Below are 18,120 nucleotides of genomic sequence, written 5' to 3'. Positions count from 1 at the left end.
ATTAAAGATAAAACTGACCACTGTTTATTTGGTAAGTAGTATACCGTCTATGAGGGACGCGGGTGGCGCTGTGGGTTAAACCCAGAGCCTAGGACTTGCCGATCAGAAGGTCGGCGGTTCGAATCCCCGTGACGGGAAGAGCTCCCGTTGCTCGGTCCCTGCTCCTGCCAACCTAGCAGTTCGAAAGCACAAAGTGCAAGTAGATAAATAGGTACCGCTCCGGTGGGAAGGTAAACAGCGTTTCCATGCGCTGCTCTGGTTCGCCAGAAGTGGCTTAGTCCTGCTGGCCACATGACCCGGAAGCTGTACGCCAGCTCCCTCGGCCAATAAAGCGAGATGAGCGCCGCAACCCCAGAGTCGGTCACGACTGGACCTAATGGTCAGGGGTCCCTTTACCTTTACCTTTATACCGTCTATGAGAACAAGTTGTTACTCAAGAAGTCTCCAGCCACGAACTCGCCTTAGGAAAGCCACTCTCTCTTGGTCTCCCCCATTGTCAATATGGGAATAATAACACTAACCTGCAGCTTCATTTATGAGGATCGAGGTAGTTTGCTTAAAACATTCTGAACCAAAAAAACCACACTTCTAAAATATCTAAAATTACCGAAGGGAAGGCAACTTTCTCTTCCTGCCTGGCTGGGGGGGAAGGGTCAAAAGTTGCTGGTGGGCAGAACCAGAATTTAGACCACTCTGCTTCAGTTTTCACCATGGCTACCCCAAATTCCCAATTGTACACAGCCCTACAGAGTTCATTGGATATACAGTTGTACCTCGGGCTAAGTACTTAATTCGTTCCGGAGGTCCGTTCTTAACCTGAAACTGTTCTTAACCTGAAGCACCACTTTAGCTAATGGGGCCTCCTGCTGCTGCCGCGCCGCCGGAGCACGATTCCTGTTCTTATCCTGAAGCAAAGTTCTTAACCTGAAGCATTATTTCTGGGTTAGTGGAGTGTGTAACCTGAAACGTATGTAACCTGAAGCGTATGTAACCTGAGGTACCACTGTACTCTTTTAACAAAAGGGTATGGAGGATTTTTTAAACTTTAATTTTTAGTACAAAATACCTATATAACTACTCTCATAGAAACCAGGTGAAAGTAATTCCTTTCTGACTTTAGTGTCGCACACTCATGATCAGGAGAAGGAAGGAACAAACAAGAAGGAAGAAACTCTAATGAGACAGAAAACGGGGGCATTCAGCAAGTATTGGAGGTTCTATAAAATGAGGTGGGGGGCACATGCAGTCCCCACACCCTTTAGGCAAGTTGGTAGGGCAGAGCTTTCCAAACTGTGTGTCGCGGCACATTAGTGTGTTGGCTGCAGTGTGTAGGTGCATCACACAAACGCTTCTCCCGGGGCTGGAAAGGGGTTTGTTTAACCTCCGGTTTGCTAGTAAAACTAAATTACTGTGTCACGACATGATGCAAAACTGAATTACTGTGTCACAAAACGATGTCTAAAAAGTGTGTTGCCCACACAAAACGTTTGGAAAGCACTGCTGTAGGGTCTCCATGTAATGTTGAGATAGCAAACCTTTCGCCACCTTATAAATTACCCCCTAAATTAATTTTCAGGCATTCCTTTGCCATTACAGTACAGCTACAAAAATAAAAAGCAATCAAGAATTCTCACAAAACTTATTGTAAAACTCATTTCTACCTCACTGCCATCAGGGGTGGCGCTGTGGGTTAAACCACAGAGCCTAGGATTTGCCGATCGGAAGGTCGGTGGTTCAAATCCCCGTGACGGGGTGAGCTCCCCTTGCTCGGTCCCTGCTGCTGCCAACCTAGCAGTTCGAAAGCTCGTCAAAGTGCAAGTAGATAAATAGGTACCACTCTGGCAGGAAGGTAAACGGCGTTTCCATGTGCTGCTCTGATTCACCAGAAGCGGCTTAGTCATGCTGGCCACATGACCCGGAAGCTGTCTGCATACAAACGCCAGCTCCCTCGCCCTATAAAGCGAGATGAGCGCGCAACCCCAGAGTCGGTCACGACTGGACCTAATGGTCAGGGGTCCCTTTACCTTTACCATCAGGTGCCCTGTTCTAACCAGTCAACTAAATCTGAACTCCAGTGGTGGAATTAATTTTGTCGCTCCAAATGAAACGCCTGGGTGGGGGCTTGGAAATAAAGAGATGAATTGTGTCGCAGGTGACAGGACACATAGCCAAATCAAGTGTTGGTGAGTTTATTCTCACTGCAGCACCAGTTTCTGACTAGAAAGCAATTGAAGAAAATTACAGGTTCACCTACCTGCTGAATATACAGTGTAGTCATCGTAATGACATGGTTAATATAGGAACAGGTGCCAATCTCCTCCACATTAGCCAAATTTCTGAAAGGGAAATAATAAGGCATGAGTGGCAAGACATGGTAAAACTGTCCAATATGATTTAAGGCACAGCAAAAGAATGGTACATCACGATTTCCCAAAACAATCTGCACCGTGTTATAAAAATACAGAATAATTTCACATTAAGAGGTTGTATTTAAACATGGAAATTATAGCCAATCAACGCCGTTTGATGGCAAACCGTATCATTAATGGAATTGAAATCCCATCACCAAATAGCATCAAAATGGTTCACAGCAACACTGCACAGAGATATAGACATGGACCATCAACCATTTTGTGTGTGTGTTTTACAACTTTTTGTATGTTTTCGAACGTTTGTGAGGGTCATCCGAGCTACAGAAGAAAGCCAACTGAGGTATTTGGAACCAAATTGGATGAGGCTAGAATCAGAAGTAGGGAAGAATCACAGCGCTGGATGGAACCCAAAGAGTTCATCTAGTTCAATTCCTGCAATTCAGGAATCAAAACTAAAGCATCCATGACAGATGGCCATCCAACGTCTGCTTAAAAACCTTTGAGGAAGGAGAGTCCACAACCTCACAAGGGAGACCATTCCGATGCCAAACAGCTCTTTTTGCCAGAAAGTTCTTCCCAATGTTTAGTCACAATCTCCTTTCTCAAAACTTGAATCCATTGCTTTGGGTTCTACCCCCCAGAGCAGGAGAAAACAAGCTTGCTCCATCTGCCATGTGGCAGCCCTCGAGATATTTGAAGGTGGCTATCATATCTCAGCCTGCTCTTTACCAGGGTAAATCTTGTTTCACATCAGATCTCCTGCCCATACATCACTGATGGACACAGCCACCTCTAATTCTGTAGAACGGACCCTGCTCCGTGTCAGAGCTGGGGGAGCTTTTTCCCAGGCTGAGGGCCACATTTCCTTCTAGACAAACTTCTGGGGGGCCACAGGACAATGCTGGGTGGGGGCCAGAGGCAAATTTGACACCCTTGTCCTGCATGGAAGTTTCTACAAATGCTCACACAGCCCTCCCAGGCAAACAAAAGGCATTGTCAGGGCCAAAAGACACATTCCAGCTGAGTAAAATTGCCATAGGAGGGTAGGGGCCAGTGAGGGGCGTGGCTAAGGAGGGGGCGTGGCTAAGGAGGGGCATGGCCTGGGGAGAAACCTTAGGTTTGGAGGTCCTGGGGTTCCTCGCCCCAGCTTCATGATTCTGAGGATGAAGGAGCTGTTGACAATGGAGCATGGGGTGAGGGCCGTGAATCGAGAAGGTTAAAAAGTGAAGGTATGGGACAGGGGGCTTAAACGAGACAGTTGTGTCAGGGAACTGCCATCAGCTCAGAGGTGAGAGGTGGAAGGGCAGTTGGGTTACAGGGCGCCTCCGAAGATCGTGCGAATATAATAATAATATAATAATAATAATTTATTATTTATACCCCACCCATCTGGCTGAGTTTTCCCAGCCACTCTGGGACACTCCCAACCACGTATTAAAAACAATACAGCGTTAAATATTAAAAACTTCCCTAAACAGGGCTGCCTTCAGATGTCTTTTAAAGATAGGATAGCTACTTATTTCCTTCACATCTGAAGGGAGGGTGTTCCACAGGGTGGGCGCCACTACCGAGAAGGCCCTCTGTCTGGTTCCCTGTAACCTTACTTCTCGCAATGAGGGAACCACCAGAAGGCCCTCAGCGCTGGATCCCAGTGTCTGGGCAGAAAGATGGGGGTGGAGATGCTCCTTCGGGTATACAGGACCAAGGTCATTTAGGGCTTTAAAGGTGAGTACCAGCTCTTCCTCTGGGGAGGAGGGAAGCCCCGCCTTCAGTGGGGAGGGGATGCAGGGATCGGAAGATGCTAGAGAGAGCCGCAACACCGAGCCTGAGCAAAGCAGAGGGGAGGCAAGTCCCCCTTTGCCAACGCCCTCCCTGCGCAGTCGGTTTGCGCGCAGAGAGGGGAGGAGAAGAATGGGGGTCAAAAGACTGTTATGCTGGGGAAAGTTTAAGGACCGCCCACTCCCAGATTCTGCTAGCGACTGAGCAGACATGGACTAATAATAATAATAATAATAATAATAATAATTTTTATTTATACCCCGCCCTCCCCAGCCAAGGCCGGGCTCAGGGCGGCTAACAAGCAATAATAAAAACAAGTTGAATGAATACAACTTAAAAACAAGATTAAAATACAACATTAAAATATTAAAACATTAAAATATTAAAATGCAGCCTCATCACAGGAAGAGAAAGGAAAAAGAAAAAAGAAAGAGGGGGAGGGAATCAAATTACCTCCAAGCCAAAGGCCAGGCGGAACAACTCTGTCTTACAGGCCCTGCGGAAAGAAATCAGATCCTGCAGGGCCCTGGTCTCATGAGGCAGAGCGTTCCGCCAGAGTTGAGAAGCCCCTGGCTCTGGTTGAAGCTAATCTAACGTCCTTAGGGCCCAGGACCACTAGGGTGTTGCTATTTATGGACCTTGAGACTCTCCGTGGGGCATACCGGGAGAGGCGGTCCCGTAGGTACAAGGGTCCTAGGCCGTGAAGGGCTTTAAAGGTCAAAACCAGCACCTTAAATCTGACCCTGTACTCCACCAGGAGCCAGTGCAGCTGGTATAGCACTGGGTGAATATGCTCCCATGGCAGGGACCCCGTGAGGAGCCTCGCTGCAGCATTCTGCACCCACTGGAGTTTCTGGGACAGCTTCAAGGGAAAGCCCCGCATACAGCGAATTACAGTAGTCAAGCTTGCAGATGACTGTCGCATGGATCACTGTGGCCAGGTTGGGGCGGGAAAGGTAAGGGACCAACTGCTTGATGCGGTGAAGGTGGAAAAATGTCGCCTTGGCTGTTGCTGTAACCTGCTCCTCCATGGAAAGGGAGGCGTCAAGGATTACACCGAAACTCTTAATGGAAGGCAATGGCACTAATTGGGCCCCCGCAAGAGAAGGGAGTTGGTCCCTCATCCCCATGCCATCCCGACCCAGCCATAGGACCTCTGTCTTCGAAGGATTTAGTTTCAATCGGCTCCCACAAAACCATCCAGCCACAGCTTCCAAGCATCTGGTCAGTGTGTTTGGGGCCGAGTCGGTGTGGCCATCCATCAGCAGATAGAGCTGAGTGTCATCAGCATATTGGTTACAGTCCAGCCCAAAGCTCCGGACAATCTGGGCAAGGGGGCTTGAGATGCTCTGCTCTGTAAATGTTTTTGTACAGATAATAAAGCCTGGAAATAAGTTAATGAAAGTTAAGGATTTGGGAATATTGGATTTTTTTTAAATTTGTTGTATATTTTTGTTTTTTGATTGTGTTGCATTGTGTGTTTCGTTTTTTCTTTTTGATTTTGGTTCTTATTGATTTGTATTGTTTAATTGTTACTCTTATCTACTCTTTTCTTTCTCTTTCTCTTATTTCTTTCTTCTTCTTTTTTCTTTGTAACTTTAAAATTCTCAATAAATATCATTTAAAAAAAAAAAGACCGGGGGGAGTCTTGCCTCTTCGCTCTCGAGCAACCACGCCGGCACCTAAGAAGTTGGGAATTGGTAAGGTAACAAATGGCGAGACGGAAGTACTGGTGATATCTCCCCGTAAACACTCCGCACTCCAGCCTGCTTCTGAAAAGTCAACTAGGTTTCTTTATAATAATAATAAATACCGGCAAAGAATAATGAAGAATTTGACCAGGAGAAGTGATAAGGCCTGCTGTGGTTCTTCCAGTCCTTCTGACAATTTCTGGACACACTGCAGCAACTGGAGCCTCAAGACCTGAAGGATGTTATCAGGAAGCAGCGATATTCCCGGGGGGACATCATCCACCCTAAAAATAAAGCCAAGAGCTTTAAAAAAAAAAAAAAACTAGGGCAAGCAGCAATAATCGCTAACGTATTTTATGCACGTAACATCTTTTACTGCACTTGACAATACAATGGTATCCAGACATTTCACTGCCAGAGGGCCAATAAATTGTAATAATGCCAATAAATCACGTAAGATTGACTCTTGCACTTTAATCCTATAATTAACACTTTAAATAAATATTTGACTTTAAGAATAAAAAAGCCTTCACTCTGGCACAGGGCGATTATGAGATCATAAGCAGGTGTACAGGCTGCCAGGGCTCACTAAATGCCAAACTGTTGATTCAGAAGAAGCAAGGCATAACAGGTTAACAATGGGCGTAATCCACATGAAATTCAGCACTTTTCAATTCCATCGGTTTCAACGGGAGAGAGTGGAGCATGTGCTTACTTCTCTTGTAGAATTCAAATATTTAATTTAAGATGCATCGGACCGGATACTAATCCTATACGCTAACTGGAAGGGCCAGAAGTCCAACGAGATATAACGTTTTCAGAAGTAATTACAGTTGTAAAAATCAATTTGTGTCTGCTAGTTGTTCCCCAAACTAGTCACTGCTCTGTGGATTTCGATTCCAGAAAAGCACGTCAGTGTCCAAGTCACCTTATAGCAGGCAAACCGGCATTTCTCTATTTATACTCTTGACACCATAATTAGAAGGGCGAGGGCTTGGCATATTCAAATTCCTTTCGCAACTGAAAAATGCTCCCCTGAAGGAAGACAAACAGACTTTTTTTAACCAGCTGGCAAGGGTTCATCCTTTCAATTGTAAGTAGAACAAGATGCCATCGCTGCGTTGGGAAACACAAAGCAGCAGAATGGATTAATCTTTCATGTTCTCCTGAGCGCAGCTGTCAAGAGATCTATTATACCGCAGAGGGCTCAATCTTGCCTGCCCTCCGCTGCCCCCGCACCCCCAGCAGAGGCTGCAGAAACAGCCACAAACGACATGCTAAACATCCTGGTCTGAAATGTGTTTCTTAGAAACAAGCATCTGGTTGTTTCAAGAGAATTTACTTCCTTGAAATGTGTTTAGGACTCGGGTGCATTAAGATTGCTAGGAGAAAGGACTGGCGGGTGAGAAGGCTAAGCGAAAGCAAAGCCTGCAAACCACAGGATGAGTGCGTGCAATTGGTTGCATCCTGCATTCAGTCTGCGAGCCAGAAATGATCCAATGGATGGTTGCTGCCCCACATTTGTTATACAGTGGTACCTTGGTTCTCAAACACCTTGGTACTCAAACAACTTGGAACCCAAACACTGCAAAGTAAGTATTCTGGTTTGTGAACCTTTTTCGGAAGCTGAACGTGCTCCGGTTTGAGTGTTACGCTTCTGATTTGAGTGCCACACTTCTGATTTGAGTGTTAAGCTTCCGATTTGAGTTACGCTTCCGATTTGAGTGCCACACTTCCGATTTGAGTGTTATGCTGAGGTTTGTCTGTTTTTGCTGTTTATTTTGCGATTCTGTGGCTCTTTTTTTTTGGTGACTGTGTAGAACCCAGTTCAGCTACTGATTGATTGATTGTGTGACTGCAGTACATTTTTTACTGCTTTCATTTTATGGATCAATTTATGGTAAAATTCATGTTGAATTGCTGTTTTAGGGATTGTTTTTAAAAGTTTGGAATGGATTAACCCATTTTGCATTACTTTCTTTGGGAAAGCGCACCTTGGTTTTAGAACGCTTTGGTCTTGGAACAGACTTCCGGAACGGATTAAGTTTGAAAACCAAGGTACCACTGTACAAAAGAAAATAAGAAGAAGAAAACCAACAGGAAACTACTAGATTTCTATGTAGCCAGGTATAAAACACGGTAATTCATATCAATTGCTATCCTTCCACGTTTCAAATCTTCCTACCATCAATGCTTCATCAGCATTACATTGTAATGTATTCTAAGAGACGGCATTCTTCCTATGTAATCTGGTTATTACAGACAGCAAAAAAATGGTAATCTGAAACACAATGTATAGAAGATATAATGGGAAGCAATTTGCTATTTGATGTCAGCTATCCAATACTCTATACAGTCTCGCCTTGTCCTCAGCTGCCTAGATATCTTCCCTTGTTCATCTGCTGCAATAAAAGTCCAGTCCTCTATGCCGATTTTCTTTTTAGGTCGCAAGTTTAATCCCGTCATTAATCTCAGAGGAAAACAGCGGATTTTATACTGAGCACTCCGTAACAGCACTGGAGAGTAATGGTGATGGAAGCTACTGTTCATGCATTCATGTCGTCTTTAAAAAAAATACTATTAGTTAAGAGGGGGGGAAACACACAATCCATTTAATCTTTTTTTTAAAAAAAAAAAGGTATTCACAATCTGCTAAGCATCCTAGTCCACCTGTCATTGTCTACTGGTAATGTGTCTCACCCTCTGAATCTCAGCAATCTATGTTGGGTTTGCAACTGTCTCTGCCGCTGTTGCTGTCGATGTTGATCATTGAATCAACCTTTTGATTGATTAAACCTGTTAATCAATCAAAAGGTTGATTCAATGGTCATCATCGAAAGCAAACCAAGGCCAGGATCCAGTTACAGATGGGTAGCCGTGTTGGTCTGCCATAGTCGAAATAAAAAAATTCCTTCCTGTAGCACCTTAAAGACCAACTAAGTTAGTTCTTGGTATAAGCTTTCGTGTGCATGCACACTTCTTCAGATACACTGAAACAGAAGTTACCAGATCCTTCTATATATTGAGAAGGTGGGGAGGGGTATTACTTAGAAGGGTGGTGGGAATCGGAGATTGGCAGATAGCTGAGATGAGCCTGTTGACGACTCTTAACGACTGTAATAGGTCTTACAGGAAAAGGCAAGGGGTGAGAAGGCCAGGATCCTAAGCATCCTTCCTAGGGAGTAAACCCCACTAGACATGGTGGGAACTGACTTCTGAGTAAATGTGTCTATGACTACGCAGCTGAAATCAAATACTGAGGTCATTTCCTGGTTCACCGCAAACAAGAATGTTTACCTGGCTCTGTAATTTGGCAGTTCAAAGCCCATTTTTAAAGAATGAACACCAGGACAATCAAGAAATACCAGTGTGGAACAAGTGGGGTGGGGGTTAAACACGTAAACACAGGGCTTATTCACACTGAAAATTTACTTTGGGTTACTGCTGATTCCCCTTTGATTTAACCAGCAGCTGACCTGGGAAAACCTAGGAATTGGTAGTGTTTCCACTGGAAGTTAATTACACAGTTCAGTCACGTTTGAGAGCAAACTGCGAGATGTAAAAGTTTGTAGCATCAGTGGCTGTGATTGGCGTGGCGTATAAAGGCAGAAGGAGCCCAAATGAGCACCTGGGAGCAGGAATTTGGCAGAACTTCAAACCGTGGTTTCTGAAGCTGGCTTCTTAACTAACCTGAATTTGTTAATAAACCACCCTCTATGGTTCACCCAACAAGCGGGGATTCCATGTAAAAAATGTAAGAAGAGCCTGCTACCCGCTCATTCCTACTCTTTGCTTTCTGAAACTTATCAAATTTGTGACCCACAAGAGGAAACACAGCCCAACTCCTCTCCTCCCTGCCATGTAAGGCCCATGACTCGTTCCAGCTTGTGTATGTCACACAAACCCACGTTTTATTATATCATATGGATGCAGCCGCTAAGTTTTCATCGCACTTCTGTCGAGCAAAATGTCTGCAAGCAGCACAGCCACAAGGTAGAGAAGTTCCAAAGAGATGACATATATCAACACACACAAATACTTATTAAATCAGCCATATCACTTTTAGGCATCAACACAAAGAACTATTATTTCTACATACCTAGTGGGCAGCTTTTCAAAATCCACATCCAGAAACTGTTCGTAACTAGAAACAAAACTGTCCAACCAGAGCTTCAAGTAGTCTGGGTCTTTCTGCAAAGGCAAACAGATTTAAAAAGTTAAGTTTTCTTCCGAAAGCGTTTGTAAATGTGTGCGTCCAATGCTGCTCCATTCCTGCCCTCCAAGTTTCCTACCATAATCATGTATTTCTTGGTGTTGAGGCCACTTTAAACTTCCCAGAATACCACTCTGCTTCCTGACACTGCTGCCCTGACGCTGAGATATTCCCTAACAAGACTGAGCATTGCCCAGAGGTTCCACTTCCCAAAACGCTCAAAAATAATAAAATAAAACATCAGCAACTTCATACAACTTTTTTATAACCATATCTAATAAATTGGAAGGAAGACAAGGACATTGACCTGTTAGGTCCCCAAGACAGGCTATGAGATGATGATGATGATGATGATTTTAGTATTGATTTATTATATTATTTATACCTCACCCATCTGGCTGGGTTTCTCCAGCCACTATGAGATGGAATGGACGGGCTTACGGTGGTAGAGCAAATGCAAGCTTAAAAGGACAGAAGGTCAATCTCTCCTTTCTTCAGTTGACAACAGATCTAAGGAAGCAGTACTGGAAAAGACCTATCAACAAGAAACCTCAAAGCTGCTGCCAGCATCAGTGCAGAGCTAAGTGGACCAAGTATCTGACTCTGTAGACGCAGCTTCTTGTCTTTAACATATCCTTAGGTGTTATATCTTAGCTAGAAGGTAAAAGAAAGAACATCTTTTTGGCAGAAGGCAGACAAGATAAAGAGTGGGGCAGAGCAGAAGGGAAGGCTGGGGAGCAACTGTGCAGAGCCGACTTAGAGAATGTCAAGGTGGTCATTTTTGCCAATGACAGTCAAACGTCATTGTGTCACAGCTGGCCAAGAATAAACTTTGGCTGCAGCTCATAGCCAGTGAGCAAAGAGCTTAAGCATGAGCCCAAGTCTGGACGACACACTAAGCCAAACCTTAGCTTAGCTTGGAGCAGAGCAGGAGTAGAAAAGACAGGGGAGGTGCAAAGCAGCTGCAAGGTCCTCTCCAGAAGGCCACATATTCGTGCATTAAGCCAATTTAGTTTCCCATGCTGGGTGAATCAGGCCACTGGGACCATGCCAAGTTCCATGGTGATCACAGCTAGTCCACCACTTTGAGTGGAACAGTCACAGCAATCTCTCGTACTACTGGGTACTTCTCTTACAATACGTCTCTCTGCCATGATTTAGCACAACCATTGCTGCAAGAAGCTGAACACAGTTTGCAGAAAGCTGATGTAGCTCCTGTGGAAGTCAACCACATAAAGACTTGGGCGGAGCAGCTCTCAAACTTGTGGGCATTGGCAAGTCCCACAACCTGCTTTATCGGGTTTACATTTGTGAGCGCATGGTGAATCGCCTCCAAAATTCCCATCCCTTCTCAAGTGGAGCCTTGAGTCACCATCTTCATCTACCCAAGGAAAAGCAGCTCCAATATGAATTTCAGGAGAAGCTGTATGGAACACAGGGACCTGTAGAATTAATTGCAACCATTTTTTTAAAGTCGTGTTGTTGGCACCCGTCTGTCTTGAGAGACCACTGGAGTGTGCCTCTGGGGCAAAGACAATCCACTGGAGAATCACAGCACCCGCTGTGGCTGCAGAGACCGGTAGCTCATAACTGCTGCTTCCTCCTGCGTTGTTTCTGTGGCATAAGAAGCATCTAAGTGACCTCTCCAGGGTGCAAGCCTGGGCAGTGTGTAGGAAGGTCCTGGGCTGCCCAGACAATAAGACTCCACTCTTGGCCTTGCAGATGTGGTCCAAAGGAGAGCAGAGCAGTACCTTTGGCACCATCTTGGCTGCAGGTCGCTTACAAGATACCATCCAACCATCTTTGGCTTTCCACTCTGGATTTTTGTAGAGTTTACTCCTTAGCCTTAGATGTCCCACAAGGCAGTGGCTACAGGCAAATGTAATAAATTTCCTTCTATACATTATGGGGGACTTGTGCTCCTTCTAGAATCTACTGAAGCATCTCTTGGCCTCTCACTGATAAAAAGTAGTCATGCCCTCAGCATCATCCACGAGGATAAGGAGTCTTTGCTCAAAGACAGGGACAGACATCAAAAGACTATTCTAAAATAGAAACACTTCTTCAGGAGAAGAAGAAAAAACAGAACAGGAGGGTGACTCACTTCCAGAGTAAACAGGAGTCCTTCACTAGAGTGTTGTGTTGCTTTTAAAAAAACATTTCTGACCACCGCAGCTGACAAATCAGCCCATTCACCTACGTGGCAGGGAACAAACGTAGAAATGTGTCCAAGAAATAAACTCGACTCCTAAGGAAATGGAAACTTCCATGTAAGACACCGGTCTGTTTCAATATAAACCAATGTTGAACTACAGTCACGGTAACCACCACAAAGGCTCGGTGCTACTTTTCCTGGGTGTGATGTCGCAAATCACACAGGTAATCTGAAAAGGTTATTCTTCAGCCCCAGTCAACATGGCCAATGCTTTAATAGGAGTCACAGTCCAACAACTTCCAATAGGTACCACATCAGCTACGCCTGAGCTAGGTCAATCACATTGCTCCAGTATCGACTCACAGATAATTCAAGGAGCATCTTAGATTCCGAAATAATTCCTGCGCGATCAAGTTTCTATCTCACACATGGTTCCTACAAGAGCACAGCAGCTTCCCTGCAGTTCGAAGTTTGCTGATCAATCCATGCAAGTTGGCAGGCCAAGCCAACAGGGACTAGAGATGTGAAGGCTTGGGGGTAGGGAATGGAAAAATATATGGGGGGAATCTACACACACACACACACACACACACACACACACACACACTTTCCCATTCTTCTGCCAGTGTCCTAAATATGGAGGCAGCAAAAAAATTGGGGAGGAAACAGTTTTCCCTCCCAAATTGTCCATCTTTCCCCCAGACCTTCACAGCTCTACCCAGGACACAACAGCAGGTGGGACCAATGAGTGCAGCCTCGCTTTCCCTGTCACTTCCTGTGTTCCCTCGCTTTTCCTTTTTAGCGGCAGCTAAAAAAGCCAATGCAATTCTGGGCTGCATCAATAGGAGTATAGCATCTAGATCAAGGGAAGTAATAGTGCCACTGTATTCTGCTCTGGTCAGACCTCACCTGGAGTACTGTGTCCAGTTCTGGGCACCACAGTTCAAGAAGGACATTGACGAACTGGAACGTGTCCAGAGGAGGGCAACCAAAATGGTCAAAGGCCTGGAAACGATGCCTTATGACGAACGGCTAAGAGAGCTGGGCATGTTTAGCCTGGAGAAGAGGAGGTTAAGGGGTGATATGATAGCCATGTTCAAATATATAAAAGGATGTCACATAGAGGAGGGAGAAAGGTTGTTTTCTGCTGCTCCAGAGAAGCGGACACGGAGCAATGGATCCAAACTACAAGAAAGAAGATTCCACCTAAACATTAGGAAGAACTTCCTGACAGTGAGAGCTGTTCGACAGTGGAATTTGCTGCCAAGGAGTGTGGTGGAGTCTCCTTCTTTGGAGGTCTTTCAGCAGAGGCTTGACAACCATATGTCAGGAGTGCTCTGATGGTGTTTCCTGCTTGGCAGGGGGTTGGACTCGATGGCCCTTGTAGTCTCTTCCAACTCTATGATTCTATGATTCTATGTCACACTTTTGGAATTGAGTTGTGTAGGGTGGAGGGAGGAGAATAGGCACCCAAATAGGGCTTCTGTTTTACAACAGGCAGTCCGCATTTGCAAACTCCCTGCTGTCACCAAAAGCCGGAAAAGGCACATCCTAATTTAGAGAAGAAAAGCTCCCAATTTCAAGCAGAGCTAGTGACCTCCTGGAAAGTGGTATAACTGCTTTCAGTCAAGAGGAATGTCAAAATTAATAAATAGAAGCATTGGGGAGTGGGGAGAAGCAGCGGCCAGGACTGAAGGCTGGATCGCTACCCATAGTTCCATGCATTAAGTGCTTGTTAAAGAGAACAAGAGGCTGAGCTATGGCAAGTGGGTGCCTTTTGGTGTGTTTCCTGGAAACAAGTAGCAGCAAGAGCAATTAGCAGTGTACTACGCAGCTCCAAACAACTATGCTTGGAATCTCTGAAAGTCCTCATAGCGATGCTATATATAACTTGTTAGGGTACTTGTATCTTGTTTATTATGCAGCAAAGAGAGAGGTGGGCATATTTGAGGGCTTCTCCTAAGCATCCGGTTGGCCATGGTGGGGAGGGAATGGTGGACTAGATAAGGCAGGGGGAGCTGACACGATGCCCGGCTGTTATATGATGATGCCCATCATCCCTGACCATTGACCATGCTGGCTGGGGCTGATGGGAGCTGGAGTCTGACAGTTTCAGGAGGGTACCAGTGGCATGCAGTTAATTTTTTCCGTAGGAGAACAGTTAGGGTGACCTTGCACATTGGAACAGCATCATGTTTCCTTCCCTAAGCTGGGAATCATAGGAAAGGAGGCGCCAGGGCTTTGGCCAGATACTGGAGCCCTCCTGCCTCCTTCCCAAAAGCAGGAGGGCTTTGGGAAGGTGGTGGGAAGGCTCTTGGACCGATCGGAGCATCGTGCCTCCCTCCCTAAGCCGGGCAGAAGCTTCCCAGGCTTTGGGAAGGAGGTGCCAGGGGAACATTTAGGGAACCAGCCTAGTCCCCCTAGTCCGCTGACAGCACACCACTGGAGGGTACCGTATGACCTACCCCTGAGATAAAGCCTTTGGTGTGATCCAGTACTTGGTGTGGTGGACTTCAGGAGACAGAAGAGCAACGTCCAGCCACTTTTGATTGATGGGGTCTGTGTGGAGAGGGTAACAACGTTCAGATTTTTGGGCATTGAATTACAAGAGGATCTGTCCTGGAGTGTCAACACAAGGGGGCTTGTGAAGAAGGCGCAGCAGAGACTGTACTTTTTGAGAATACTAAGGAAAAACCATCTTCCGCAGAAACTGCTGCTTGCCTTCTATCACTGTGCCATTGAGAGCATGCTCACTTATGGCTTATGTGTGTGGTACGGAAGCTGTACTACCCAGGACAGGATGGGGTTGTGCAGGGTTGTTAAGGCAGCAGAGAGCATTGTTGGCTGCCCACTCTCTACCTTAGAGCAGATTTATGCCACAAGGTGCCATAGGAAGGCACTGGACATAGTAAAAGATCCATCGCATCCTGGTCACTGTCTCTTCGAGCTCTTGCCGTCGGGACGGAGATACAGGACGATGAAGACAAGAACGAGCCGTCTTAAGAACAGCTTCTTCTCCAGAGCGATCTCGGCCCTGAATGGGAAGCCCGGACTTTGAAAGTCATCTAATCTCCCTTGCTGTATTATACTGTATTGATTAATTAGTGTTTTTATGGAGCAGTCAAGTAATTTCGTTGTCCCCGAAGGGGGCAATGACAATAAAGATATTATTATTATTATTATTATTATTATTATTATTATTATTACAGCTGTTATGTTCTTACTCTTTTAAAAAAAAGGAATTCTGTAGTTCAGCAGCTCACATTTTTTCACCAAAAACCCTGAATACTTCAACCTGTCCAAAATCATGCAAATTTGATCATAATTTAGTCCTAGAGCTAGACTGGAGCCGTGCTCTTCCGAATAACTAGAAATCTTATTATGGCTATGGGACTGATTTTAATTCAACCAGTTGGACAGTATTTCCGAATTCACAGGACTTCAGCATTTTAATTCCCTGGGCTTCAGTAAAGCAGCCTTCACAAACCTGGTTCTCTCTTGATGCTTTGGACTACCAAACAGCATAGCTGTGCTAGCTAGGGCTGATGGGAGTTGTAGTCCAAAAAATACCTAGAGGGCACGAGGTTGGAGAAAGAAGTCTTCCTCGTTTAACAACCTGAACAGGAGGTGGAGGTCCCTAAGCAAGGTTAAGCAACAGATCACAAGACAATATACCTGTCACTCAGCAAGCTTGGCATTAGTTCATTAAGAGGTTATAAGGGAACTGTCAGGAATTTGTGCTCCACTACAATATTGTAAAGAGGCACAGATGGATTCTTCAGTTCATACATACTACAATGGTACCTCTGGATGCGAACGGGATCTGTTCCGGAGCCCCGTTCACATCCTGAAGCGAAGGCAACCCGTGTCTGCGTGTGCACGGGTTGCGATTCGCCGCTTCCGCGCGTGATGTCATTTTGAGCGTCTGCACATGCGCAAGCGGTGAAACCCGGAAGTAACACGCATTCCGTTACTTCCGGATTGCCGTGGAGCGCAACCCAAAAACGCTCAACCCGAAGCTACTTCAACCCAAGGTATGACTGTATTTGGCATGGCAAAACTGGAATCACAATGTAAAATAAAATCCAAACATAGTGCTACTTACAGAATTACAGGTCATGACAAAAGCTGTAATTAGATAACGTTTTAAAGGATTTTGTAGAGCAGTTGCCTAAACAAAAGGGCATGGCATCTAAGAAGCAAAAAATAATAAATAGGTTGTCTATTTTCTTTCAAGCTTAGAGGTCTGAAAAAGCACTCCACCAAGTAGAGACAAAAAGCATGGCTTTTCAATTTGGGGGACACATTCAGGATTTGCCCAGAAATGGCTCTGCAACTCATCAGCTACTTTTCCAAGCAACACTAAGCCATGATGGGACCGCTGCATATTCCTGCATTGGACTAGATGAGCCTCAGGGATCCTTCCAACCAGGGTTCGAAATTAGCGGGCGCCAGTCACATTTTGCGACTGGCAACCAGCCTTTTGCAACTGGATGGAGATGCCATTTTTGCTGCGGGGCTGCCTGGTCTGGTAGCAGGGCAGTAAAAAAAACAAAAAGGCAACTAGACATTTTGTTTGGGTGCCCACAACCTAGGTCCCAGGGACCACGTGGCTCCTAGCATTCATATCCCAGTTTCTAACACTGCTTACAGCTCTACAGTTCTGATTCTCTGATAAGTTTCAAAACAGTCCAGTTTCGTAACCCATGGCTTGAAGCTAGCTTGTTTCAGAGCTTATCGGGGTTTGTTTTAAACCACAATCCATGGTTTGTACTCAACAAGCGGCCAGGTTTTGTGGAAGCTGAAGCTCTGCCAAAGCTCTTCTCTTCCCAGCTGTGCAGTGGGGAGAGGTGTAAGGGCCCTAGGCTCATGGAAGCGCCTTCCTGATCATATCAACAGTGTTACATGTGGTTAAGCATTACATGTGAACACAGCCAATGGCTCAGTTCACACGCCAATGACCCAACTGAATCCATGCACGCTTCAGGTTTCCGTGGTCTAATTGTTTCCCTACGGCTCAGGAAAACCATAGCATGCTCTTATGTTCAAACTGAGCTACGTTTTGCACAAACTCAGTTTGTTCCCTAATTGTGGCTTAGAGGCAAACGATGGTTTTCCAAACCAGGATGGGATGGGGGAACTGGAGTGAAACTTTGATCGCTGCAGAAATATAGGGGCTGTGCCAACATTTGATGATGTTGGTCAGGCATAGGCAAACTCGGCCCTCCAGATGTTTTGGGACTACAATTCCCATCATCCCTGACCACTGGTCCTGTTAGCTAGGGATCATGGGAGTTGTAGTCCCATGGAGGGCTGAGTTTGCCTATGCCTGATGTTGATCAAAAGCCACCAATTCTTGAAAAATATTTTGATCTTCCCATTCTTAGGACTTGTATGTAACACACATGGGAGGGTGAGAAAGATCACCATCTGGCTGCTACAGTATATTTTTAATATTGACAATGCTGTTTAACTAGCGGGCTGGGTAATAAAGTTAGGCAAAAAGATACTGGATGCGTTTCAAACTGTTCATTCCCTGCGCCAGCATCTTGTTTCTGTACCATCCATTCCTTATCTCCCGTTGTTATCACGGTGCTGCCACCGCTACCCCTGCTGTTCCTAGCCTAGCTATCTTTGTCCAAGATGGGTTAAAAACATCATATGATGGCAATCATCTGCTGACCAGGACTAAACAAACCAAGATACCAGGAGGAAAGAATTAGGAATGCTCAACTCTCAGGGATGCACCGAAGATTGTGATCAAAAGGGAAAAAAACAAATAACCTTGTTTTGTTGCTGTCAAACAAGACAAATTCTCATTTTAAGAGGTTTGCAAATGTTAAAGGGTGTATTGTCAAACACTTGAAATGTAGGGTTTGTTCTTATTTCAGGGTTGTATCAGAGCACACC

At 45.3% G+C, this 18,120-nt stretch overlaps 1 protein-coding gene and 1 long non-coding RNA gene across 5 annotated transcripts in view; one reads left to right on the top strand and one right to left on the bottom strand.

Moving 5' to 3' along the window:
* LOC308484931 overlaps window positions 1-18,120 on the top strand; it is a 211,789-nt gene that overhangs the window by 130,958 nt on the left and 62,711 nt on the right. The gene's annotated exons all lie outside the window — the stretch shown is intronic.
* Window positions 1-18,120, bottom strand: part of NBEAL1 (neurobeachin like 1) — a 163,562-nt gene that overhangs the window by 124,391 nt on the left and 21,051 nt on the right. For all 4 annotated transcript variants that reach the window (XR_013989070.1, XM_081015097.1, XM_081015096.1 and 1 more), the window contains exons 3-5: window positions 9,942-10,033; window positions 5,965-6,126; window positions 2,255-2,336 (exon numbers count right to left, since the gene is read on the bottom strand). Coding sequence is in view for 3 of the 4 variants with exons in the window: in XM_081015097.1 (XP_080871223.1) it covers window positions 2,255-2,336; window positions 5,965-6,126; window positions 9,942-10,033 (336 nt within the window). In the remaining variant the exon portion in view is untranslated. The remainder of the gene's footprint in view (window positions 1-2,254; window positions 2,337-5,964; window positions 6,127-9,941; window positions 10,034-18,120) is intronic.

This window comes from Podarcis pityusensis (assembly GCF_964106645.2).
Source record: "Podarcis pityusensis genome assembly, chromosome: 1".
Taxonomy (NCBI): domain Eukaryota; kingdom Metazoa; phylum Chordata; class Lepidosauria; order Squamata; family Lacertidae; genus Podarcis; species Podarcis pityusensis.
Note: the sequence above shows the minus strand (reverse complement) of the source record. Positions and strands in the feature narration are given on the sequence as shown.